This window comes from Urocampus carinirostris, chromosome 1 (assembly GCF_059441175.1).
Source record: "Urocampus carinirostris isolate Australia breed hairy pipefish chromosome 1, RoL_Ucar_1.0, whole genome shotgun sequence".
NCBI lineage: Eukaryota > Metazoa > Chordata > Actinopteri > Syngnathiformes > Syngnathidae > Urocampus > Urocampus carinirostris.
In genome coordinates, this window is record NC_142349.1 from 20,172,580 (window position 1) to 20,198,636 (window position 26,057).

Below are 26,057 nucleotides of genomic sequence, written 5' to 3' on the forward strand. Positions count from 1 at the left end.
TGAGTATTTAAGTAAAAGTATGTTTTTATTTAAATTACAATAATGGCATTTCATACAACTACTGGCAATTTCTAAACCTTCAACCTGGTAGAGTTAAATATATGGTTTTGAAGTCAACAAACACTATAAAAATAGGCTATGTGGTTTGTACAACAAAGACAAAAATACAAAAAAACAACTACACAACAGACTTGTCACATGACGCACTTTCTACGGAAAAGATTAGGGTTATACAGCCTTTGTCATCCTACTAATACAAGAAATTAATTGAAGTAGCAGCATTGCATGAAGTCTTTGCAATTTTAAATGGCAGTGCAAAATAGTAATAAATGAAACTGGGTCAGCAAATGCATTTTACAAAAAAGCAGGTTTTAAGTACCTGATTTGTGTCCAAACTTTAAAGACACACAATAGTGCATAGCAAATATGAAATGCATGCTACGTTAACTGAAAATGACTCATTGACCAAACAAGAGTTTGAAAACTTCATGCAAGAGCAGTCTGAACAGTAGGCAACAAGAGGCATGTGGATGTATATATGTAATAATAATAATAATAATTAACATGTGGGCTCTACTCTTGGGCTTCCTTTCCAGTCATCTTGTAGATCTCAGTGGGGCCGTCAACATGAGTGATGGTTGTAGTCAGCTGGATGTCCTCACCGCTGTTTGCAGCTGCATCTCCTACGAATATATTTTTTTCAATATATTTACATAGACAGTACCAATCTTATGATTAGTCGTTAATTGGTTTGTTTTCTCAAACACTTCTCAGTTTAGTTTCCTAGCTGCAAATCCTTCACTAAAGCTACAAAGAGAGATCTCTTCATATATGTAGCGCCTTCTAAACAGCATGCATGTTGTGAATAGATGAAGAACCTGGGATGGAAAAAGTGCACCTTAATAGATGAAGACAGCTTGCTGCTGGTGTGAAATTCAGCTGACTTTACAGAATTAAATGGTAAAGTAAATCAACACCATGTTGCAAACCAGCCATCTCAAGAGGCTGCTTGATGCATATTTGTAAAAGCTTCCAAAAATGTCAAGGCTCCAACTCCAGCTTGATGTACTGTTTGGGAGTATCTTAAACCCAGCGCACACCTGGCGGCGACACCGCGGAGATTTGGCACCGATGCCTTTGGGTGCAGAACACTAACAGCGCCGTGCCCCTGCACACCTGAAGCCCTCTTTCCATCCGTCCATTTTTCGCACCATTTATCCTCAGGAGGGCCATCTCCAGGGAGTGGGCAGGGTACACCCTAAACATGTTGCCAGCCAATTGCAGGGAACACAGAAACAGAAAACCATTCACACGCTCATTCATACCTAGGGACAACTTGGAGTCACCACTCAACCTGACATGCATGTTTTTTGGAATGTGTGAGGGAAACAGGACGGCCCTGTGAAAACATGCGTGCACGGGGAGAACAGCTGGAATTGAACCCTGGACCTCTGGACCGTGGGGGTGTGTGCGAATTGCAAACCGCAAACCAACAATACACCATGCCGCCAAGCGCCCGATTACGCAGTTTTCAGTTCTCCAAGTTGCCTAGGTCATGTATTTTTTGATCAAGTGGTCATTCAGAACAGAGACTACCAAAGTCTGTTTTTAATGGGTAGCTCAAGGAATAAGTGTCTTCAATTATTCAGTGAATTCATTACAGTACATAGTTACTACTGCGCCCCAAAAAAAGCGAATAAAAGCTGCGTCACGAAAAATTTTCGGCCTAATATTTGTCAGCGCCATCGCTATTGTCATTGGTAGTTGTTGCGGTAACGAACCAAATTGCATTTGCTTGTCATCGCTCCCTGAGACTTAAAAGAAAATCCAGTCAAATACATCACCGCATTGTTTTGTAATTATTGCGCATGCGTTATGGAAATTGGCATAATAACCACTGTTTAACAAGAAGAATTTGCCGACCGAGAATCAAAATTATCAAATATGTTTGATACTGGACGCCATTGGCGCCACATCATTTTCCCTTACAAAGTGCCTGCACACACCGCACGCAAAAAAAAACAATCTGCCGATCACCAATGGTGTCGCACGCAGTTGTCAACAGGGTTATAACAAAATTCTGGTTGAGGTCAATAAATAATGAGTGGATATAAAAAAAAATGGTAAATAAAGTTTGTTATAGAGAAAAATTTGTTACCTGTGATGCACTGTCCACTAGACTGGTCGTCTCCATATCGTTTGTGAGATGGGGCATACAAGAACATGATGGCGAAGACATACAGATTCCACATTCCGTAGATGCCGGTGAAGAAAGCACTGTTCACCTGTACCGTGTGCTCCCCCCAGTGCCAGTGACCCTCGTTCACCTGGACCAAAAATAGCAAAGCAAAATGACAAGTTTTCCATTACCTGATCCAAAATATATATCATTATGACAAGACCAACCTGACTGATGATGAAGAAGATGACTGTCATGGCAGCACAGGCCAGCGTGACCAACATGAGAAATTTGAACCGAAAAATTAAACCCTGAGGGTGATAGGACAGCATTGTTAGAACGCATGGGAATTATTTCCCAAATTAAGAATGCCGTATGAGGTGCACACCTCATAGTGAAGGCGTCTCGCTTTGGACATGGCGGGTAGTGACGTCCGTTTCCCGCTGATGTTGCGGAAGACTTGGAAAACCATGAAGCAGAGGAAGAGAAAGTAGAGGCAAGCGCAGATGCCGGCCACTATTATAAAAGCCATCTGAGCCAGCACCAGTCAAGAAAAAGAACTAAAATTTAAAAAACATTCTGTATGATAAAATGTGTAAAATACATTCAAAGGTCTATACAAGCTTTAAAATGTTAACATTGGTTGGAATGTATTGGCATATCCCTCATATGGATTGAATTTAAAGTCGTATGTCGTAAGACAGAGGTACAGGACTGCTCTCTGATCATTTCTGTTCAGTGCATGGCTTTTCCAATGTTGGGTAGATGCTTGTTCTGCAAAAACAATTCAGTTTTCTCTTTGAAAGAATTACACCGGGGGTGGTCAAACTCAAGGACTCATGAGCTAGGGAAGGAGGAAAGATTACATTTTTCTTTTGTATATGCCCATTTAGAGAAAGTAAAAAGAGGTTTGATAGTAAACCATCATTTTACGCTGAACGATGGGTTCAACGCACGCGCAAAAATGTTTAATGTACAGTAGTTACATTTGCATGGTTAAAACAAATTGCTCAGCTGGGTAGGGATGATATACTCCAACAACATTCAACATGGTTAAAGTGTGACATTTATTGGAAAAATGTGGGCATTGCAGCTAAAGAATAAAACCTTTATTAAAAGTACCTTTTTTATTATTTTTCACCTTTTTCGCTCGGCGGGCTGAATTAAGAAGTGCGTTGCCTGCGGACCATAGTGTGCCCATATCTGATCTAGACCTTGTTTTTACAACCTGAAGCTGTCAAATAAAAAAAAAATTAACATCCTCCTATTCCTGTGATTAGCCAAAGAAACCAAACTATCTGAGGAAAAGGAAAAAGGGGGACAATTGAAGGCACCTTTAAAAGGAAAGTTGGCTCTCATGTACATACACAATCTTTAGACACAGTCAACCATCCATGTCCAAGTATATGTATGGCTTTGGAGTCGCATTTAACCAAAAAAGGAGACTGTGCACTGTTGTTAGATACAAATTGATTGTATGAAAAAGGATACAGCGAGCTCAGTCCCAACTTCAGATGCCCAAATGCTGTAGAAAGGGTTTGTCAACTGGACACCTCTGGGGGTTCAAAATGTTTTCATTCACAAGAACGTGAAAACATTGCTGAGAAAATTTAGCGGCTAAAACCACTTCTCACCTCTCACACATATCAAAGATGAAAAGGCAGAAAGAGCCAAACACGATGGGCCCCACTTGCTTCCAATACACGGAAAAACGATTCCTCTCCGTCTGGTCCTGTGCGGAGGGTAGAGAAAAAATATCCGAAAGTTCTGAGATGACAAATAAGAAGACACCATGGCAAGAATTTAAAAAAAGGAAAGTGCCATCTACATTACCATTAGGTGCTCGCCACAGAAAATGATCCAAAAGGAAAGCAACATGGAGTAGAAAATGCCTTGACGAATGTCTCCGAAAAGCAGCATCCATGTCCAGTTGAAGCCAATAGAGAACCACTCCACAGGGATGTTGATGAACGTCATGGAGATGCCCAGAGCAAAGATCACTCTGCAAGAATGTTTATTTTAAATATCATACCCCAAAACACCTGCAAGCATTTTGGTGGTATAACAGATACCTGAGATTGTGACCTTGTGGGTCTTAAGCCCAGTGTATGCAAGTTTGTGATTGAATGATTACAATATTGTCAAAAAGGTCATTTTGAGTAGAGTTTGTAGTCCTGTGTGTATCTTGACAAGAGCAAAGGTCTTTGTGACAGATTTTTTTGCATACATTATGTTAGCATTATAAACTAACCACTGTATGGGGCACAGTCAGTCTCAAGACTAAGAAAGCTCTTTGTCTCTGATTGAAAGCAGGTATTATGAAGAAACTGTATAATAATTCAATAACAACTGCACAGTTAGTAATGTAGCTGTTCAAATTAGAGTACTCTTATAGCAGCTATAAGTTGGAACTCTGAAGACAATATAGTACTTTGAATCTCCAATGCTCCAGAGCAAACTAATGATAAACAGACTTAACATATAAACAACCAATAAACATATATAAAAACCCATAGATGCTTCTAGCCAATGAGATGCATTAAGATACTGCAAGAACTAATCAATTAAAATTGATTTTTAAAAGCGTTAGCAATCAATTAGTTCCTTGATTTGGTGTATCACGTTTTTTATGAGCCACTTAGTATGTTAAATCATTGAAAATAAGAGCGCACACAATTCAGTAGTGATGCTAAAAGTTGTTTTGCAACTTTGGTCCAGCAGAGGGTGCCTGGACCTATTTTTAATAAAGTGTCTGCATTTATATACCGCTTTACAAGTCACTAAAGGCTTAACAAAGCACTTTACAATGTACTTCAAATTTAGAAATAATCCGACATTTTGTAAGTGTTTTTTTATTAAACATTGTACCGTTTTACACAAAATGCCATGAAAGATTTAACTTTGTAGGGTTCGACCGTTTCATCATAAAACAAAGTTAGCAATTTTCAAGGTAACAAAGTGCTGCAGAAGTGCAGAGAAAAATTGGAAAAGTATATAATCTAAATAAAGTAAAATAAATTATAACAAAGGCATGTTTAACTGTACTTATATTCAAAGATTTAACCCAAAAAAACAATTCTGTTGACAACATTTTGAAAAGTGGCTTTACATTGTTCATTTATTTTTTATGGATAATTTTTTTCAATAAATACAATGAAATGTATTTATTTTTATTTAGATTGATAAGACCGAATTTAAAAAGATCTTAGGATTTGGTTATAGGAAAAGATTATCTTGCATATGTATGTACATTATTGTTTGTTGTCAAGTTAATTAACAAACACTTGTCTTTTTTTCATTGTTTTACATTATAGAATATTCTGATTTGTGCACTGTTTTTCTATCAGTCCAAAACTTTAATACTTGTATAAAGAAGAAATAAATTAAAAAATTTTTTTTAAATCTGATTAATTAAAAATATATATAAAAAGATTCGATTATTAAAAAAAACGTTAGTTGCAGCCAAATACAATACACATGTGGACTGTGACATTCGCTTTCTACATGTTTTTTTAACCATGCATACATTATACACACAGATTGACAGAGAGAGACAAAGAGCCAATGAGACAGAAGGACAGAGAGCCAGGAAGATCGAGATGGAGACAGATCAAGACAGAGATCGAGACAGATCAAGACAGAGATATCGAGATCGAGAGAGAGAGAAATATCGAGAGCGCGAGACTAAATAGGATTTCCCTACCAGTGGTCTTACCAGGCCACTCCATGTTATTAGAAGATGGTAAACAAGAAAAAAGGTCAAATCAACTACACTATTCTATTTGACTAAGGTCAAATCAACTACACTATTATAGTGGAGAACTAAACTGATTATAGAGTTATATAAATAGGCACCAAGATGAAGACAAGAACTGACATTGAATTATTTTGTCAACATCCTGGGTATTTTTGTTGTATTCACCTTAATTATCAACTCTTGAGCAAAGCTTTCTGAGGTGAAGAAAGGGAAACATTTCTCAGGTGGTATGCATGGAATGTGCTCTGCGCAAAACCAACAGAGTTAAGAGAACTACGGGCCTGTGTGTGTTGCCAGGAAGAATGTTTTGGACACATGGAGTGATGGTGGAAAGAACCTCCCGGGAGAGAAATGGTGCATAAAAAATCCCTGTACCTAAACAAATTCACTAATACATCATCATTCATTTCAAGCTTGTGCTTACAAGAAAGAGCTACTTATTAATAGCTTACTGATCATCCAAGTAGTAAAGAACCTTAAGTAAAAAAAAATAAAAAATAAAAAAAAAGCTTAACACCATTGTAAAAATGACATGATACTAATGTTTACCTTTACAATTGGGTCAACCTCTATATTGTTGTTTTCAACAACATACTGATGCAGTTGAGCAATCTGAAAGCTTTTCAGACACTCTCATCTTACTGACCTGAAGTGCAAAGAGTTTGCGTGACCCACTTGCAAATTTCATCCATACTTAATATGCTCCCTCATGCAGTGCCTTGGTGGTTTACCAGTATTCCTCTCTTTTCGACGTTAAGGCTGCGGTGCAGCGCCCCACAATTCCTCTTTCATTTTGCCACCATCATTTAGTTTCAAGAGCTTTTTCTATCAATAAAGGTATATTATGACATCCCTTTAGGAGTAGAGCCTTACTTCTCCAGCAGCACAGGCGGTCGCGTCATGAGTGTGATGCGTCTCCAATACCAAATCATGATAATGAGGATGCTGGGCGTCAGAAAAGTCTTCATGGCAAACCAAACCTTCGTGAATCCTCCGTTTTGGTGGATGCCCTTTAACACACGAAAAAAAAAAAAAAAGTCTCACAAATATAATATACCTGCGATACTGGAAAGCGTCACACGATGTGACCTCATGAATAATGTTACGGAATGACAGATGGACAAAAGATACATTAAAAGAAAAAAATAACTGCTAGCATAACTACCAGACACATGCATAAGGGGTATTATGCATCGGGAACCTTGGAAAAAGGTCACAAAGTGCCATGAAAATAATACCTTAGCACAATTTCTTACATGTTTGCGTAACAGGTTAACATTTAATTTGGCGTCCATTAGGGCTGAAAATAAATTTCTGATATTTAATAAATTTGTTGATCATTTTGTGGATTGATTCATTTATGAAATAAGGATATTTTGCGTTTTCAACCCTATATATTTAAAACAGTTACTTTTTTTAGGTCAATATTGTATGAAACACACATTACTCTTAGTTACTGGTATGTCCAAGAAAATGGGCAAAAATGTTCAGCATTATTTATCAAAGTACAAAAAATTATGCTACCATCACGTGGCTGAAACCTACCTCGTATACAATCTATTTTAATAAAACCGAATAAATACACACTTTTTCTAACAAACATGACTTTCACAATTTTGATTGCTAAGTAACTAGAAAACAAAGATGAAGTAACATTAAAACTCTTTGGTGAATACATATCATACATGAACAGGGTTCCTACAGTTCAAGGCAAGTTAAATTCAACACTTACAGACTTTTAATGCTTTTGGAAATCAAATTTAAGACCATTACCGGGCAGAGCTTTTGGCCATTGCGAACAACGTTTGTTGGACAGCCACTTCTCATTAAATTTACACGCTAACATGGTCCAATATAAACATCTCTGTTTGAAGTTGCTATGTGTATTGTGGGTAGACCCAAGACTGCCAAGTCTGCTCTAAAAGCTCGGATTGAAACCAAATCACCGTTTTGTTAGTTGTGTTCAAGTGATGTTGCCACGAAAGTAAATTGGGAAATTATTAAAAAAAGTCAACTGATAAATGTTACCAAATCGTTATAGTTTGAACAAATAGAAATTTTATTAATGTGTTCACATTTATAAGTCTTTCAAAAATTGGATTAAAGTAATTTAAATGGCAATTAAGGCCTTATTTTTAGAATATTGAATTCAATGTGTTTTTAGACTTCAAGGATCCGCAGGTACCCTAATAAATAATTCAATTTAATAAAAAGTGACCCAAAGAAAAATCTTTCATTTTGATTCTTAAACACAACTATAGAAAGTCTTCCATAATGAAGGACATCAAAAATGAGTCTAAGTTTACTGTCCAAATGTGTATAATTACTCATCCAAAAGGCATGTCATCTTTTAAATAGTTGGGCAATAATTTATTTATTGAAGAATTGTTGATTAATCCGTTATTTTTTTAGCAACTTTAGTCTCCATCTTGGGACTAAGAGTTATTTGTGACTACATTGTTTTACTATCTGACAATATACAGTATTACAAACAGTCAAATAGTACAAGATCTTATGTTTTAAGTGCCACAACGTAGACTCTGCAATAAAACCTTGATCATCTAATTCACTAATATAGAAAATGATATTGATGGTTAATTGACCATTTTTTCTGTACAATTTCAGTATCGAACTATTAGTCTTAAAAACAAATACCATGTACCAATACAACTAGTATATCTAAATAATTTTTTAGCAGAAAAATGTTGTTTTTTAATAACATATCTTTAAATCAAAACATAGCATGTCAATTTCACTCAAATTTTGATTGTTTAATGCCCAATAGAGGGTCGCAGATAGAGACGCTGCCCCACCTACGAACGAGTTCCGGACGATCGTTCGTAAGTGGAATTTGTTCGTAAGTTGCTTGAGTGCGATATTTTGTATGTTTATGGTTTTTACAAGTATGTTTAAGGCCCATATAAGTAACCTGTATTGTTTTGTACTAAAAATAAAAATGTAATAAAATAATGTGCCCTATAAAGTAAAATAAAGTGAGATTTTACTTACTTTTGGGAGTTTAAGTGGTCCTCCCCAGTGGTATAAAGTGGCCGGAAAAAAGAGTTCCGACCATTTTCTCAAACACATCAAGCTTTCTTGTTCCACTTTAGTTTTAGAAGAAACAGCTCGCCTCTTCCTTACACTTTATACCAACCATATTGAATGGATGCACGAGAAATTAAACAATAGAAAAAGTCAACGTTCTTAGCGCGCTCGCAATACAGTACACGTCGTTATGATTACACACGAACCAGGAAGTAGAGAACACATTTCTTCTTTGGTGTGGATGCTGGGTGACCTCTCACAGCGCCACGCAGTGGAAAGAAGAACTACAGTGCTGTCCTCTACTCGGAAAAAGGTGCACACAATACAAAATCTAACTTATAGCAATGTCCAGATATTTTTTGACATCCCGAAAATAATGATCGTATCTACCGTTTCGTATAAGTCGAATGTTCGTAAGTAGGGGAGCGTCTGTACTGGTTTTAGCCACTGTCGCATGTGCAAATACCTTAAAGAATGCTGGGAATGCTGCTTGCTGATCGATCATGAGCAACAAAATGACTGGAATTCAATTCTAACGACGCATTATTTTTTTCTGAGACTGCTCAGACTGAAGTTACTGGAGTTTGGAAAAAAAGGGGGAAAATACGCACCACCAGGCGGATGTCTTTTATTTCTCCGATGCCGACATTGATCTTCTTGCGCTCATTGACGGGCAGACGGATGTTGAGGAGATAGTACTTATGAGCCACGCTGCCCACCTCCATGAATGGCAATAAGTCACATTCATAGTAACGGCCCTCATTTTCAAATATCTGGAGGGTAAAGGCACAATCATCAAATTAATGTATAGTAAAGACAAATTTGTTTACACACCTTGGAAGTGGTAAAATTGCAGTTGAGCTTGCGTTGTTCGAAAGAATGAGCCATCTCGGTCCACTCACTGACAGTGTCGTCTCTGTAGGCCAGGCCCACATCAACAGTGACAATCGCTCCATCCTCTGTGCACAAAAATAATTGATGAATTCAACCCTTAAAAAGGCAAAAACTGTTCACACTGCTAAAAATAGAACAAAATAACAACAAGGATGGATAAGGATTGAGGCAGATATCACACAGCTACATCTGCCATTTAACTATGGGGTTTTCCTGACTACATGAGTCAGCTAAGAGACGAATACACGGGAAATGCCTAAGTCTTATGAAGATTTATACTGTAGAGCACAGATACAAACACACATACACAAACAGATTTTTTTTAACGGGCAAATGGGCTATGATGAATGGTCTTGGATCAGATACACTGAGCTCCTTGGGAAGAAAATAATAATCAACGTTAAGCAGTTGGAAGACCCTTTTGCTCATTTAATGTACTTTTTATATTTTACTATGTTAGCATTCCAGCAAAATAATGTTTTCTTTTTTTCCATTAACCGTCTTAGACCCCGAGTCCTCATGCGTTGAAATTACAAAAAAAACAAGAATCCTGGGTCTTAGGAGGTTGAGAAGACATCCCCAAATCATTGGAAATGGCGTATTTTGCCAATTTAAAAAATTATTTAAAAAAAAAAAAGAAAAAAGATGGACGAAGCAAAACGTTTTACACCAAGATACAGTTATTCCACACATTGTCAACCTTATTTTTATTGTTTTATGAACTAAATAAGCAAACTGATCTGCCAGTCATTAAGATTTTGTGGTTGTTTTTTTTTGGAGAGCAGTCTAAAAAATTAAAGAAGAAAAGCACCCATTCCCATGTATTGGTGTGTACAGTAACAATTTCATTTCAAGGCAATAAAGTCATGGTGACAGACTGCTTAGGCTTTTGTCGTTGTCTGACGGGAAGAAAATCCCCTCCAGACTGCAAACATAATGCTCCTCTCCAGCTAATATATAATGGAATGTTAATGTATTCAGAGTGGGAGAAGTAGCAAGGAAGATGATGCACATTTCACTTTGAATCATTTACAATCTACATTTCTGCGCACAACTGCAATTAAAACCAAATCTTGGAACTCTCTTTTCTGCAAATAAGATCTGTTGCTTATTTTGCCTAAATCCAATATACACTATGTGGTTAGTTTTAGGTCCCCTTAGATGACTATCCAGGAGGTTAACGTGCACAATACAGTACATTCATCTGGAAGAGCATCACACCGGCTACAATCTAGGTTACTTCTCAAAGAATTCAACAATACTTGCAATTGGCTGTGAACCAAGCATACACATCTAAAGCCAGCTACCAAGACATAATTGTTTTATGTGCTTTCCTCTACCCTGCAAGAGAGCCTCTTGTGTCATTACGAAACAAGCTTGAGTGGTGAGAAAAACCCAGTAACCTGCGCTATAGGAAAAGCTCATCTACAGCAAGGGGAGGGGAGGAAGTCAGACAAGAACTGGCAGCAGACATATCTGTGACGCCCTTTACAGCAACGGGTCTGCCAATCTGCCTCTGATGTGAGCTCACGCAACATTCCAGCGCAGTCCTGTGGCCATTGCCAGGGAAACTAAGCCCCCTCAACGGCTGTGTTATTGCTGGAGCTTAGCCAAGGGGTTCTGCAGGTGGGTGTAGCTCTAAAATAAGGGGAAAGCCCTTTTTAGGAACAAACATGGGAATCCAGATAGATTCATTGGCCAGGAATATGTCAAAAAAAAAAAACTTTCAATTTTTGCCCAAAAAATTGTTCTGAGGTTCAAAAAAGAACTTGATTGGAAGTATTTACAGAAAGCGATACAAGGAATGCAGAAAAAAATGCAATTAACTAATCTTACAATATATGACAGGGGTCTCTAACCTTTTTAAAGATGAGATACTTTATTTTTACCAATTAGCGCAAAGGGCACCCAGTTTGATACGCATTTCTAAAAAAACTCAGTTGTTAATACCTTGTTACTAGGTTAAATAGACTCTGTCAATCACTCGAAACTTAGCTATTTTTGAAAACGTCTGCAGGCACCTCAGGGGACAACCTGGTGTCCACGGGCAACATGTTGGAGACCCCTGAAATTTGATAAGGCCACAGTGTGCTTGTCAAAAAAGAGCGTTGCCAAAAAGCATGGAGTTGGCGATAAAAAATGTGTGTGTGTGTGTGTGTCGACATGTATATATTGAGAAATTAACTGCACATAATACTTTGTTCTTAGGTGGGCATTTGGACATTTGTACGTTACCACAAAGGAGTATTCAAACTACGGTACACACAAAAGTGATAATTTGGGTCCCAAAAATAATGTTTTAGGGCAGGAGTCGGGAATGGATGGCGCTTTCCAGGAGTACATCTGGCACAGAGATAAAATAGGGACTGTGCTAGTTTTTCAGGATTAGTAAATGCGAAGCTGAAACAACGCAAAACACACGGCTAGGTCTAGGTTGTATAGGGCAGAATCTCAACTAAAGTTTACAGTCAGTGTTACACCAACAAGCCCCACTTTGGCTGTACATCTCTATTGAATCTCATTAACAATGGATGTTCACTCTTGACAAACATTAGATGAAAACAAACAGAACAAACTATAAACCACCGAAAAGGCCGGCAGAGAACCCAGAGCAAATGATTGGGTCAGCGGTAGTGCTGGGCGAACGCTGCACACACAGCACACTTATCTCTCTTGCCCAGCGCTCTCTGTGCCGAAGGTACCGGTAAAAACATATGTATTCTTCTCGTTTGCTGTAGTTTGTGAGATTTTACAAAAGAACTCTGCTCGCACCTTATTTTGAAATCATTATTTACAAAAAAATGACTGTCAAAAGATCTTAACAGCGGGAGGGACACAAATTTTAAGAGGTATATTTGTTGATATAGGACACAGCCTTTGGCATTATTATTATTTTATAGATTTTATCAAATCTTTAAATATCTCACAGTGAAAGAAAAAGAAGAATTAACTTTTACCTGGTCAGACAGTTTGGGGGTATTGTTCAATTTTGTCTTTAAAGAAATGGTGTGTCTTGCTCTCCCCCTCTCAAAAAAAAAAAAAAAAAAAAAACCTAGAAATAGGGGGTGGGCAAACTATGCCCTGCAGCCACATGCAGTCTCGTTGGGCTTTTCCTTCGAAAATCATAAAAGAATAATGTTAATATATAAAATAGTAAATAAAGTATGACCATAATTGCTGTAGTGGTGACATTCTAGTCCCGAGTGTTCTGTTGTGTCACCCTGTCATTTAAATAGCTGGGTATATTTTTCAATACAATACCTGCAATTTTTAATCATGTATTTATCTTGTCAAAATATTTATCAAATTTTAAGCAGGAAAACAACCCTTATAAGCTAGCCCTATTGTATTTGTTGAAATTGCAAATAAGTGCGTAAAAATATATTATTTTGCGTCATCTCTTAAGTGTTTCGAAAGCATATTTGATGAAACTAATCTATTTATAGACAAATATAAAATGTACAAGTAGATGTCTGCATGCATATTTTTTCATAAATGTAGATGACATGATATGCTAAAGAAATTTTACCCATTGCGGCCTGTGACTCAAAATGTTTGACCACGACTGCTCTAGAGTTGCCTTTTTTACGAGAGATTTCAAACTATTCAAAAAGTCCAAAATCCTACATGTCTGGAAACTAATTACAAGACGATATTATGAACTTTTCGTGTATATAGTGTCACAGAATCATCAAAAAGAGACTTCATTCCACAACAGAAACATCTGCCTGGAGTCCAGAAGAATTTGGGTCAGGCAATATCCTTTCTGTTTCAGTGAATAATGGAGTCTGAGCGACATACTTGCATCAACAGGCAAGCAATCAGGCGTCCCATCACCAGCACTAGCACGGTGGCTATTCCATCTCCGAACCAGATGAAAATAGCCATGCATTCCAGAGTCCTGACGTAAAACATTAATTTTTAGACACAAAATTGTCACTTTTGTGTGTACCGTAGATTAAATACGTACTCCATTGTGGTCTCATTTGAATTTGAGCCGTCGTACACATAGAAAGAACAACGTCTAATTACAGTATTTTTGCAAATACTGTAAGTGATTAGACATCAAAATGGGAACAATGTGTATCCATCACACAACACAAAAAATGTTTGTTTTCCCCATCCATTTAATCAGAAGACTGTGTTGGCTCCCATTTCATTGACACATATTTTAATCCGAAAACTAAAATCCCTGATTGGCATGTGTTTCACAGACCTATTAAGCAGCATGCCCAAAAGCAGCATATGAGTTTGAGTTTACAAAAATTAGTGCATATTATAAAGAAATTAGAGTTATTAAATAGAACCATTAGTAAGCTACATTGGGGTTATTTTAATTGCTCTTTCACATACAAAAACTGTTGTACAGCGTACACAGTTTAAAAAGTTAAAAAAAACATAAAATATGGGGAAAATGTAAAGCCTATGTTGACAGGGTTGTCATTGTAAAGCACAACCTATTAGTAATTCCGGTTCATTTTAGAGAACTGGCTCTTTCAACTCAGCTCCCTAATAGCTCTTGAGATTTTTTGTTGTCGCTTTAACCGATACAGTACCAATGGTAGTGTATCATTATGCGTGGAATTAATTAATTATTGTACTACTACTACTAAACTATTAGATACACTAATCAGTTAATTTTGCAGTCGCTCAAACAGTGACTGTAGCCTTCAACCAGGAGAAGAGGTCATCAGGTAGTGTCCAACCGTCACTGGGCGTTTTGATTCTAAACCAAAACGCCATCGAGTTGGCGGGCTGGCAGTGATGGCCAGTCACTGCCCATCTTCTACTGCTCCCCAGCTAAAATCCTCTCTCCTACTCCAGAGCAAGCAAGAGGCTTTCTCCGCGGCATCCCCTACCCTATAGGCAGCTGCCTTCCTCTCCCTTCCGCTTATTCCCAGAGCTGCTAATGTGTACCATACAGACTGTGCTAGGAAGCCCCTGCACCCGACCACCACTGGGAATAGCCAGGTCTGGCATCCCTTGGACCATAAATATTTGGCGTTTTTCCTTTCATGGGCTTCGCTGCATCCATCTTCCCACGGTACAGTTAGCTCAATCAGGATGATCTTTTGGGCCTCTTCTGACCAAATCACGATGTCTGGCCTCAAGGAAGTTTGGACTACCTGGGGAAAGTGTAATTTCCTTCCCAGGTCTACCATAATCTGTCATGCTTGTGATGTTTGCAGGAGGCTCTTCTTGGAAGATGCTGGTTTCTCCCCTTCCCTGACAAACTGGATGGAATGTGTTGGACTAGGTTGAGGTTGGTGCTTCTTCCGCCTTTCCTGCTCCAAAATGTAAGCCAGTGCACCGAGGACCTTCTATATTATACTACGCTTTTACTCTAAAGTGAACTTTTAACGGATTTTAACTTTTCTATACGAATAAAGTCACCCAACGCAGAATCCCTAAAAACTACACAACAGAGTAAGAATCTGAAATATTCACTCCTAAGTGCTATAAAAAAACTTAGGTAAAAGAACTTAACTATTTACAATTTAACTTCTAACCAATTTTGACCAAATACACAGAATCTCTAAAAACAAAAAAATATCAATTCAAATGTTCATAACGACGAAAATAGTATTAGTCTGTAATGAATATTGCCATTTAGGAACACAAAGCGCTAAACTTTGAGGAACTGTTTCAGATTCTTCTTCAGTGATAGACTATTCACAATGTTTTGGAGCCAATAATATAATTTAAATGAGTCCAAATAATGCTCATTTTCCTGTTCTGACTTTTTTTTTTAAATGTTCTTTTTGTCCTCTGTATTGAAATCTCTCATGAACGATCCCTACGCTCAAAATGCTGCCAGAAGGCTATACAAAGACAATTTTGCGGCATTTCGATTGAAACTAAATTTCTTACCTATTTGGTTGTACATCTTGAAAGCGATGTCGAACTGCAAAATAACCAGCATGAACTGGAACCAAGGGCTCATTTCCTTGTTGGGCAGAGGAATGTGGACTGCAAACACAATGTTGTTGGCTTCAATCATTTTTGGCGGGGCCTCTTCAAAAGACTGGATCTTGTAGCACTGATTGGGACCCCATGGCATGAACCACTTGTTTTCCTGGCGGTGCTTGGCTGTATCAACACATTTTGTGGCCAGGTAATGGACTGCCGTAGTAGGACTGGGAGCTGGCGAGAAAGGAAAGAGAGACGTTATTTAATTACAGAAAACTAACATGGCATACATTCTGGAATTATTTCAAATCAACTGAAATATTGCAAGTGTTTTAATATTGTTGATTATGGCGAAAACTCAAATATCCCATTTCAAAATATTATAATATCAAGATAAAGTATACCTGGAGGCTGTCTATTGCCGCAAGTGTTTTTTTCCCTTTGCTTACAGAAAGATTAAAGGAACATTATGTATCATTTGACCAATGGATGTGCTACAAAGCAGAAGGAAGGATAAAACTACAGTGACTCAAAATGACCAAACTGGCCCATTTCTCTTTTCATTGCTTTGCCTTTCACAAGGTTTAGGTTCTTCAAGAGTACCTATAGCAGCATGAAATGAAATGATCTGCATTTATAAAGCGCTTTACATTGTGCTTCACATTTCCCAATAGCGGCCGTGATCTGTGCAACCATGCAAGGCGCTAACCTGCTTATTGGGGGTATTGGGGTTTCAGTGTCTTACCCAAGGACACTTCGGCATGTAACACGGACAAGCCGGGATTCGAACTAGGATCCCTTAATCCTAAAACGATCGCTCTACCTCCTGAGCTACTACCTATAGCAGCAAGATGGCAAACAATTATATAAACTACCTCTCAATGAGCCTCATATGATGTCAAAAAGATATAGATTCCTCAACCTAAGAGTATTTAAAAGATTCATGTTTACATGATGATCATAAATTTTTTGATTCAGTAATATTATATAACAATTTGCAACAGTCATCAGGTTACCGGTGAATTAAAACACTTCCTTTCCGCATAACATTCCACTTTTACCTACAGAAGGAAAGGGAAATATTCCTGATGACAGCACATGAAGCAGCACTACATTGAGATTCAAGACTTAAGGGGTTATTTATCACCGGAGTATTAGCGAGTGGGTCCTGGGGAAACGCCCATTCTTTGTCATGAAAAGAACACTAAAAAAGTGTAGACACATAGTAGCCATAAGGCACAAAACTGAACATTGCAACACTTTAAGTGATTGCATTTTATCCTGCATGTCTGCCAAGTGGAAGGGCAACTTTGCTTAGAATTATGTTGCACTTTTTTATTTCCAATATTAAAAGAAGGGAAGTCTCATTGAGTAATGCGTTGAAATTGTTGAGCAAATTAAGCAACAGTGCATAAATTGACTTGACATTGTGCGCCTTTTCACCCAAACGTGTTAGGCTGGCAAATAAATCAAATTCATCAAGTAAGGTTAAGCAAATCTGATTCACGCATTAAATCAAATGTGCAACTGTTTTCCCATTAATATTCTGTCACGGGCTGCTGACGAATAGAAGAGAGCGACTTCATAAGATTGGCTGTCATAATATCAGTGTCTGGAACCGGATGAGAAAATCAGTTTATTTACAAACTGCATTTGAAGGCAGATTGACAGATTCTCCTGTCTTTCAGTAAATTTCAATTTCAGAAATTTGGAATATTGTGATAAAGCTTTTTATTTTCCGTAATGTAATTGAAGAAAACAAAGGCTGTCTGTTGATGCACATCCTTTTTTTTCTTTGCTTACGGAAAGCTTTAAGCAACAATATTTATTTTTCGACCACTGGATGTGCTACAAGTCAGAAGGAAAACTGCCAACTTTAGTGACTCAACGCGACTATACCGTACCATTTCTTTTATTATTTTGCCCAACCTTTCACAAGGTTTTTAGTCTTTGAGTATACCTGTAGCTGCAAGATGGCAAACAATCAACTCCCTCTTAGTGAGCCTTATATTATATAAAGTAAATTCAAATTTCTTGACCAACCACTATTTTACAAAATTCATGTTTAGATGATAGTTCGTGTATTTAAGCATCTAAATAAAATTATTTTTATATAAATGAAGGATTAAGGTTGAAGGTGCCAAAAAGTAATACAAATTGTCCCTTTAAGTTGTGATAGATGGGTCGATGCCACAATAGGAATTTGCAAAACAGTGACTATAGGTCGGGATAATTACAATTGTGGCCACCACTATTGAAGGTACAGTCACGTCACTGACACCAGAGCAAATCAAATGCATCCATTATCTACGGCTTATCCGCATAAAATCAAATACTTTTATCGGAATCCCCGAGGAGTTCAATTATCTAGTGACACAGAGCCCAGAGACCACAGCAGTGTGGCCCCAATAATGGCCACCCCCGCGGCCCACCAACCCCATCCCATGCCATTTGTTGAAAATGGGGGCCTGGGGGTCAGGTTTCTACTTAATTGTGCCCGATGCCCCTGGGCCACCGATCACACACAAAGGAATCCGGCTTCATTAAAACGATCTTAGCCAGACGGAAACCAAACAGGCTAATTTGTGAGCAAGAGAGAGACCCTTCCAAAAAGTCTTTGCATGGGCTCAGTTTCTGTGTGCATGCCTAGTGTGTGTGTTCTGCATGGGTGGATTTAAAAAAAAAAAAAAAAAAAAAAAAAAAAAAAAAAAAGACAGTGAACCCGACAAAGCTCTGTGTTCATCCCTCTGCCCCGGCGCGAGTGAAAGTAGAGTGAAAAACACAATTGTGCTGCTTGTGAGGCCAGTGAGCTATGGGGAGAGTCTTCGCCACACATGGGGGGAGTTAGCAAAAGGTAAAGACGCTGCCTGGGGGCATTGCACAGCAGACAGACATGACACAAGGGAGGAGGGGACAATTTGGATCAAAGAATTGAAAAAGAAGTAACAGCTGGCTGGTATTTTAGTTATAAGATGGAAATTAATTATTAACAAAAGAGTAATTGAATAGACTTTAGTTAAAACATGTTCTTATCAAAGTAGTATGCCAAAACAATATAGTAATAATATGTTCACTTCAGAGACAATACTTTTAACATGCTATTCTTATTAATAGGGGTGTTATATTGGCACACATTAAAGCCCCAGTGTGTGATATTTGCTAGATGCCAGACGAACATGGCTGCAACTACTAGGTATGGATTCCACCATGTAAAAAAATACAAATTTCTTAACCTATGATTTTTTTTTTTAGTTAAAAAAAATAACATTGTATAACTTTTAGTCTTTTTCGCCTAATATTCAAATCTACGTTGTTGCTTTATACTAAATGAAAGTTGTTTATTTTGTAACACTCGGAGACACTAAATATTACCTACTGCCCCTTTAATGATGTGACTGTGGATGTTGAATGCAGACTACATGAACAAAACAACGGTCTTAAATAGAGCTGGGCAATAAATAGAATAACAGCAATTAATGTCATTTTAAAATTTGGCGTCTTGAAATTTTGCTAAGTTGATAAATTGAGGCAAGCAATTCAAACTTTTAATTTGATTCGACCAGGGTTTTTTTACCGGTGGCAAATGTTTAAAGGGGGAGTTTCATCTGGAGGGACGAAAGCATGACTAACTTGGGTGCCGAGGTGCATAACTTGTTTGGGTTGGCCGTGGTCAAATATTTTGCGTTTTTTTGCTACATTTTTCTTTTCTTTATTTTTGTGCATGTGTCTTGCTGTCGGTCACCCCTCTCAAGGGATATGACCAGGATGTATAAATAAATAAGGTACATTTACAAAGAATATTAACTCCTCAATAGTGGCAAAAATGTTTATGTAAGAAGCGTTTTAAAGTCAGTTATTGTTTTTTACAAGAAATTTGGAGTGGGTCGTCAAATGGATATAGAATAAGTACTGCTTTTAAAAATGGAGAAAACAATAACTAATAGAAAAAGAAAAGAAAATCATAGTGTGGACATGTACATGGTTGAGCATTCAAAGTGGTGAACGTGTGAAATTGTGACTAAACAAAATAGTACAACATATGATGTATTTGACCTACTTAAATAATCAACTTGCTTGAAGTCAAAAGATGTGCAAAGTTGCTAGGTTTTTGACAGAGAAATTTGAGACATGCTTAAAACTGGATGGTTAAGACTGCTACCATACATTACTTCCAACCACGGGTTAAAGGATTGTTTTTGGGGTTTTGTTTTTTTTAATAATCGTACAGCCTTATAATACAGTTTTCATTTATAGAGTATGTTGCTTTCCTCATAAGGCTTATGGTGGGCAGGTTTTTGGTTGGATCCCTTAATTACTAGGGTTGTAGGGGCACCATTTCCTGTGGTGTGTATTGGGCAAATGGGCAGCACGGCGGCGCAGTGGTTAGCGCATGTGCGGCACAGTTCTGAGGTCATGAGATCGAACCTCCTGGGTGGAGTTTGCATGTTCTCCCCGTGCTTGCGTGAGTTTCCTCCCACATTCCAAAAACATGCAGGTCAGGTTAATTGGCCGGTCCAAATTGTCCCTAGGTGTGAATGAGCAGGCAAATTGTCTGTCTCTGTGTGCCCTGCGACTGGCTGGCAACCAGTTCAGGCTGTCCCCTGCCCACTGCCCAAAGACAGCTGAGATGGGATCCAGCTCCCCCGCGACCCTACTTGGGATAAGCGGAGCAAAAAATGGATGGATAGATGTATTCGGCAAATACAGCCTGGTGGCGCCCATCCACCTCCACTCGTTTTTTTTGGTCAAAAATTGCTCAACATTTTGGGTTGCCAACCTATGCTATAGGAGGACAAAACAAAATTGGCATTTTCAAGGTCGTAAAACTGTTTCAAATATTTAATAACAAGTAAATTTTTTAATTGTGACTTTTAAGGAGGCATATGCAATTACTTATCTTTGATTTCATTTTTTTTTGTATTCTTTTTGCGACACCAACCATTTTTCTCTTTGTGGCTCTTTTAACAATATCGGTAGCTGGCCTCTAAGCCAAGAGATGCTTCGGGAGTTTTCTATAAACATATTTTACATCCAACGGGACAATACCTTTATTTATGCAGTTTGTACGTCTCCCACTTGTATTGGAGTACAACAATCCAATCATCACGCGTACGGTTTGACTTATATTCGAAATTAAAAAACAGTAAATACTTTTAATGCGTGCAATGTTGCAGAACGAGTTCAGAGGTTGCATTTATCAACGGATTTTCATGACTTTTAGGCGTCAACGTTAGAAATCCCCTAGCAGTGATTAGCTTCAAGTTCCGTGTAATGTTTCAAGTCTCACCTTAAGAAAGCCAACCAACAAACGTGTTGTATCTTTTCGCTAAACGCGCTGACAACTACTTAACTTTTCTACTTTGTCGTTAGCATTCCAATACGTGTGGGAAATGGCACCGCATAGTGAGACGAAAAAAGATAAAAGTGCGCGATAAAAAAGGAGGGGGCGTCCAAACTTACCAATCAAGCCACCGACCATAAAAGCGAAGGCCTGAAACAAAAGCAAGATAACTCCCACTATCACCAACTTTTTGGTGCTCATGTTCTCAATAATTGCTCCCGCCATTGCGATGGAGGAAAAATGGACAATGTGGCTCCTCAAAAGACGACAAGCCGTCGCATCTGCGACGAGGGGCAGGGAAGTGCTGGCTCTCTTCCGCCGCTCGGCTTTTGCCTTTCAACTTCGAAAGAAGGAGAGAAAAAAAGGAAAAAAATCCGGAATCACATGACCGTGCTGCGCTTGGCTTTATCCCCCTGGTGAGTGGCGGCTGTTTGGTGGGGAGGTGCGGTGGAGCTTCCGCCGCGATCCAGGTTAGCATGCCACTGCATGCCTGCCATAGCTGCTCTGTTGTCTGTCTTCTATTTTAAGAAACGCGTTCGGCTTCCCCCTCTTATGTTTTGGACTTGATATTTCACCATGCATCTCACTAACTACTTTTACGGGTAAGTTGATTCCTGTACATCAAAATTTGTTTTTTCTGATTCCATACCTGGCGACTTACACGTGTTCCCCGTAATTTATACGTTTTTTGTTCCCATCGAACATTTTGTTGTGCGGGAAAACAAAAAGACACCGCTACTTGTAATAAAACACACTGCATTTACTTCTAGTGATAAAATAAGTAAAAACGATGCTGACAGTCTTGTTTATAGTGTTACCTCGGTTTTCGCGGACAATGCGCGGAACGTGGGAATCCGCGAAGTGACGACGCCTCTTCATGGAAGGGTCAAACTTACCTCGAGATGATGTCACATTTGGTTTTAGTCAGCTCATTGATTCGCCGACCCATAAAGATGGAACACACTATACTTGGTTTGACTCGACTAGTTTCAACCTCTAATCTGAAGGTGTTACGGTGTACTACCATTGTTTCTGATCATTATCTAGTTACATTTGAGGTGCTGGCTAAATGTTGTATTTAAAAAAATGAAGGATTTAGCGGACGCAATATTTGCACTGGCATAGTTTCTGAGCTTTCTGATCTTCTTTTAGGAGTAGTTGCGTTGTTTCCTTTATATAAAGGCTCTATTGACTCACTCATGAATGCGTTTAATGCTACCCTGGCAAGTGTCCTGGATTCAGTAGCGCCCCTGCGGCTTAAATCACGACCTAAAAGACTCACTGCAGGAAATCTGAAAGAAAATGGCGTGCTACAAAGCTTGAGGTTTTCCGTCAAACCTGGTGTTAAAGTATAAAGCAACCTTTGCCTCTGCAAAATCAGCCTATTTTCCAAAGGTGATTGTGGCACAAAAGAATGACCCCAAAAATATTTTTCGACACTGTAGCATCCCTTACAAGCAACAGATTATTCCAGAAAGTTCTATCCATTCAGACCATGTCATTGTCAAGTCAAGTCATTTTTATTTGTATAGCCCTAAATCACGAAGAGTCTCAAAGGGCTTCACAGATTGTTACACTATATTACACAAACTATTTTCAACCGACAAGAGGAGTAGGTTATTCGTATGCAATGGAGTAGAAGTGAGTTTTAAGTTTAGATTTAAACATTTCCACTGAGGTTGCAGATCGAATCTCAGGGGGAAGAGCATTCCACAGCACCGGTGCCCGGATGGAGAACGCTCTCGAACCAGCAGAAGACTTCTTTGCTCTCGGGATCATCAGAAGACCAGCACTCTCAGATCGTAGGCTTCGGACCGGGACATAGTGGCAGATCAGATCTAAAAGATAAGAGGGAGCAAGTCCATGTATGATTTTGTACAATACTAAGAGAACTTTGAAGTCACATCTTTGGCTAACTGGGAGCCAATGCAGGTTAGCCAAAATCGGTGTTATGTGATCGTACTTTTTTGTCCTGGTTAAGAGCCTCGCTGCGGCATTTTGTACTAGCTGAAGAGACTTGATTCTGGACTTCGGGAGACCGGAGAGTAGTGCATTGCAGTAATCGAGACGGGAGGTAACAAATGCATGAATTATTGTTTCCGCATCAGACTGAGACAGTATTGAACGGATTTTAGCAATGTTGCGAAGATGGAAGAAGGCAGTTCTAGTAATTTGCTTTACATGCATCTCAAAGGATAGATCAGGGTCAAATATGACACCTAAATTTTTAACTGAGTCACTCTGTGTGATGTGACATTTGTCAATGTTCACAGCAGTTTTTGAGAATAAGTCCCGGCATTTAGAAGGACCAATGACTAACATTTGAGTCTTTTCAGAGTTAAGACGCAAGAAATTGAGTGACATCCACTCTTTTATCTCAGTGAGACAGGCCTCCAAATTTCCACAGTTTAGTGTGGAAGATTCCTCCAACGGAAGATATAGTTGAGTGTCGTCTGCATAGCAATGGAAGCTGATATTGTACTTGCGAATAATATCACCTAATGGAAGCATGTAAATGTTGAAAAGTAGGGGGCCGAGCACTGAACCCTGCGGAACACCGCAGGTAACATTAAAGGGCTCAGATGTCGTTTCACCATATTTAACACAGTGTGTCCTATCTGAGAGGTAGGATTTGAACCACGAGAGGACAGCTCCTGAGAGACCAATCCATTTTTCCAACCGTTCTAGTAGGATATTGTGGCGCACTGTGTCAAAAGCAGCACTAAGATCCAGCAGCAGCAAAAGTGATGAAGCGCCAGAATCCATTGACATGAGGAGATCATTTGTTACCTTGATCAGAGCTGTCTCAGTAGAGTGGTTAGCCCTGAATCCTGATTGCATGGATTCAAAAAGGTTATTTTCCGATATGAAAGCATTCAGCTGCTGTGCCACTACTCTTTCGAGTACTTTAGAGAGGAAAGGTAGGTTTGACACAGGTCTGTAATTACTTAATATTTCTGGATCAAGGTTGGGTCGTTTCAGTGTGGGTTTAATAACGGCGGACTTAAAAACTGCTGGAACTACACCTGAGGAGAGTGATGCATTTATAATATTTAGAACTGAAGGCCCAAGGACGCTAAAAAGACTTTTAATAAGTGAACCTGGGAGCGGGTCGAACTGGCAAGTTGTCGGTTTGGCCGCATTCACCACTTGTTTGAGATCATCAAGTGACAGTTCACTAAAACCGGCCATTTTCCCAGGGCAGCCACCCTGTCGTGCATCTGTAAATTTCAGTCCTTTAATAGGTGTGGTACTAACAATATCTTTTGCAATTTCTTCCTGTATGCATTGAATCTTCTTAGTGAAGAAGACCATTAAGTCCTGAGCAGAGTGTGTCGAACTGTCTGCGATAGGCTGTTGCCTTGTAAGCGATGCTACAGTGTCAAAAAGGGCTTTGGGGTTGTTCTTTTGAGACGCAATCACCTTCGAAAGGTAGGCCGATTTTGCAGAGGCAAGGGCCGCTTTATACTTTAACAAGCTGTCACACCAGGTTTGATGGAAAACCTCAAGCTTGGTAGCGCGCCATTTTCTCTCCCATTTCCTGCATTCTTTTTTAAGGGTTCTAGTTTCATCAGTAAACCAAGGTGTGCGTCATTTAGGACGTGATTTTAGTTTTATGGGCGCTATTGAATCCAGCACACTAGTCAGGGTGGTATTGAACTCATTCATGAGTGAGTCAATCGAGCCATTGTATTTAGGAAAGGACGCAACTGCTCCAGGAAGGAGTTCAAAGAGCTCAGAAACTGTGCCAGTGCTTATATTGCGTCCGCTAAATCCCTCAGCTTTATTAACTCTACATTTAGTTAGCACCTCAAATGTCACTAAATAATGATCAGAGATAACAGTAGTACATGGTAGCACCATAATGTTTGAGGTTAAAACTCCTCGAGTCAGAATCAAGTCTAGCGTGTTCCCATTTTTATGGGTTGGCAAGTCAACCAGTTGAGTAAAACCAAATGCATCAATTAGAGAACTAAACGCAATAGTAAGTGAACTGTGTGGGGAGTTCATATGAATGTTAAAGTCTCCCATAATTATAATTTTGTCTGGTTAGGTTACTAGTTCAGACAAAAGTTCAGCAAATTCGTCTAAGAAAGTTGTGTATGGCCCAGGTGCACGATAGATAGTTATTACATCAATTGACAATTGAGGGGACCGCATCACAAGAGCCTCAAACGTTTTGTAATTATTAGAGGTACGTGTATTAAATTTGAGCGATTTTTCAGAGATTAGCGCAACACCACCACCCCTTTTCAGCGTGCGTGCTATATGACTACTCTCGTAGTCTGGGGGAGAGGCATAATTTAGCGCTAAGTGCTCATCCGGGCGTAACCACGTTTCACAAAGACCCATACAGTTAAGTTTATAATCACGAATAATGTTATCAACAAGTAAAGCTTTTGGAGCAAGCGATCTAATATTTAACAGACCAAATTTCAGCTTTGCTGAATCATTTGACTTAGCTGAACTCTTTGTAGTCCTTGTCGAGATCTTCAAAAGCTCCCGGCGTTGTGGCCGTTCGTGAGCGCTGAGTTTAAAGCGTCGGTTGTCCGGCGAGGAATGAATGGTGGAATTAGTTACATCCTCGCGTCCATCCTCGCGTCCATCTTGCTGCTTGGACTTCACACGCTTCACACATCTACCTGCACGGCAACCACGTTTCTGTTTCCTTTCTTTACGGGGCCGCCGCCGTCGTTTATTAAGAGGAATAGCTGTCCACAAGGATGCCGGGTCTCTTTGAAGTTCGCTCGGTATATCATAGGCGTTATAAAAAGTGCCCGAAAAGTCGAAATTTAGACGCCCACCCAACCGAATAAGTTCGTCCCTACTGTAAGTGTTTTTGGCCACACATGTGTCCAAAAGTGAAAGCAAAAAAGACAAGAGAACGGCAATAAATGGAAGATTAGCTGGACAACGAGCCGCAAGCATGT

General features: G+C 38.9%; 1 protein-coding gene and 1 long non-coding RNA gene across 3 annotated transcripts in view; one reads left to right on the forward strand and one right to left on the reverse strand.

The window, feature by feature from the left end:
• wls (Wnt ligand secretion mediator) lies at window positions 1–21,708 on the reverse strand. 2 transcript variants are annotated; one of them, XM_088329615.1, is made up of 12 exons: window positions 21,246–21,708; window positions 15,747–16,019; window positions 9,816–9,940; window positions 9,593–9,754; window positions 6,810–6,946; window positions 4,013–4,181; window positions 3,814–3,911; window positions 3,671–3,734; window positions 2,568–2,711; window positions 2,407–2,490; window positions 2,159–2,327; window positions 1–683 (listed from the first exon to the last, which is right to left on the reverse strand). In XM_088329615.1, the coding sequence occupies exons 1-12, from the start codon at window positions 21,349–21,351 to the stop codon at window positions 574–576; spliced, it is 1,641 nt and encodes a 546-aa protein (XP_088185741.1). In that variant the 5' UTR covers window positions 21,352–21,708; the 3' UTR covers window positions 1–573. The 2 variants fall into 2 exon arrangements, with proteins under 2 accessions (XP_088185741.1, XP_088185742.1); XM_088329616.1 differs by lacking the exon at window positions 21,246–21,708 and adding an exon at window positions 21,073–21,197.
• LOC148373851 (uncharacterized) overlaps window positions 21,111–26,057 on the forward strand; it is a 15,738-nt gene continuing 10,791 nt past the window's right edge. The window contains exon 1 of the long non-coding RNA XR_015849854.1: window positions 21,111–21,728. This is a non-coding gene — a long non-coding RNA (uncharacterized LOC148373851). The remainder of the gene's footprint in view (window positions 21,729–26,057) is intronic.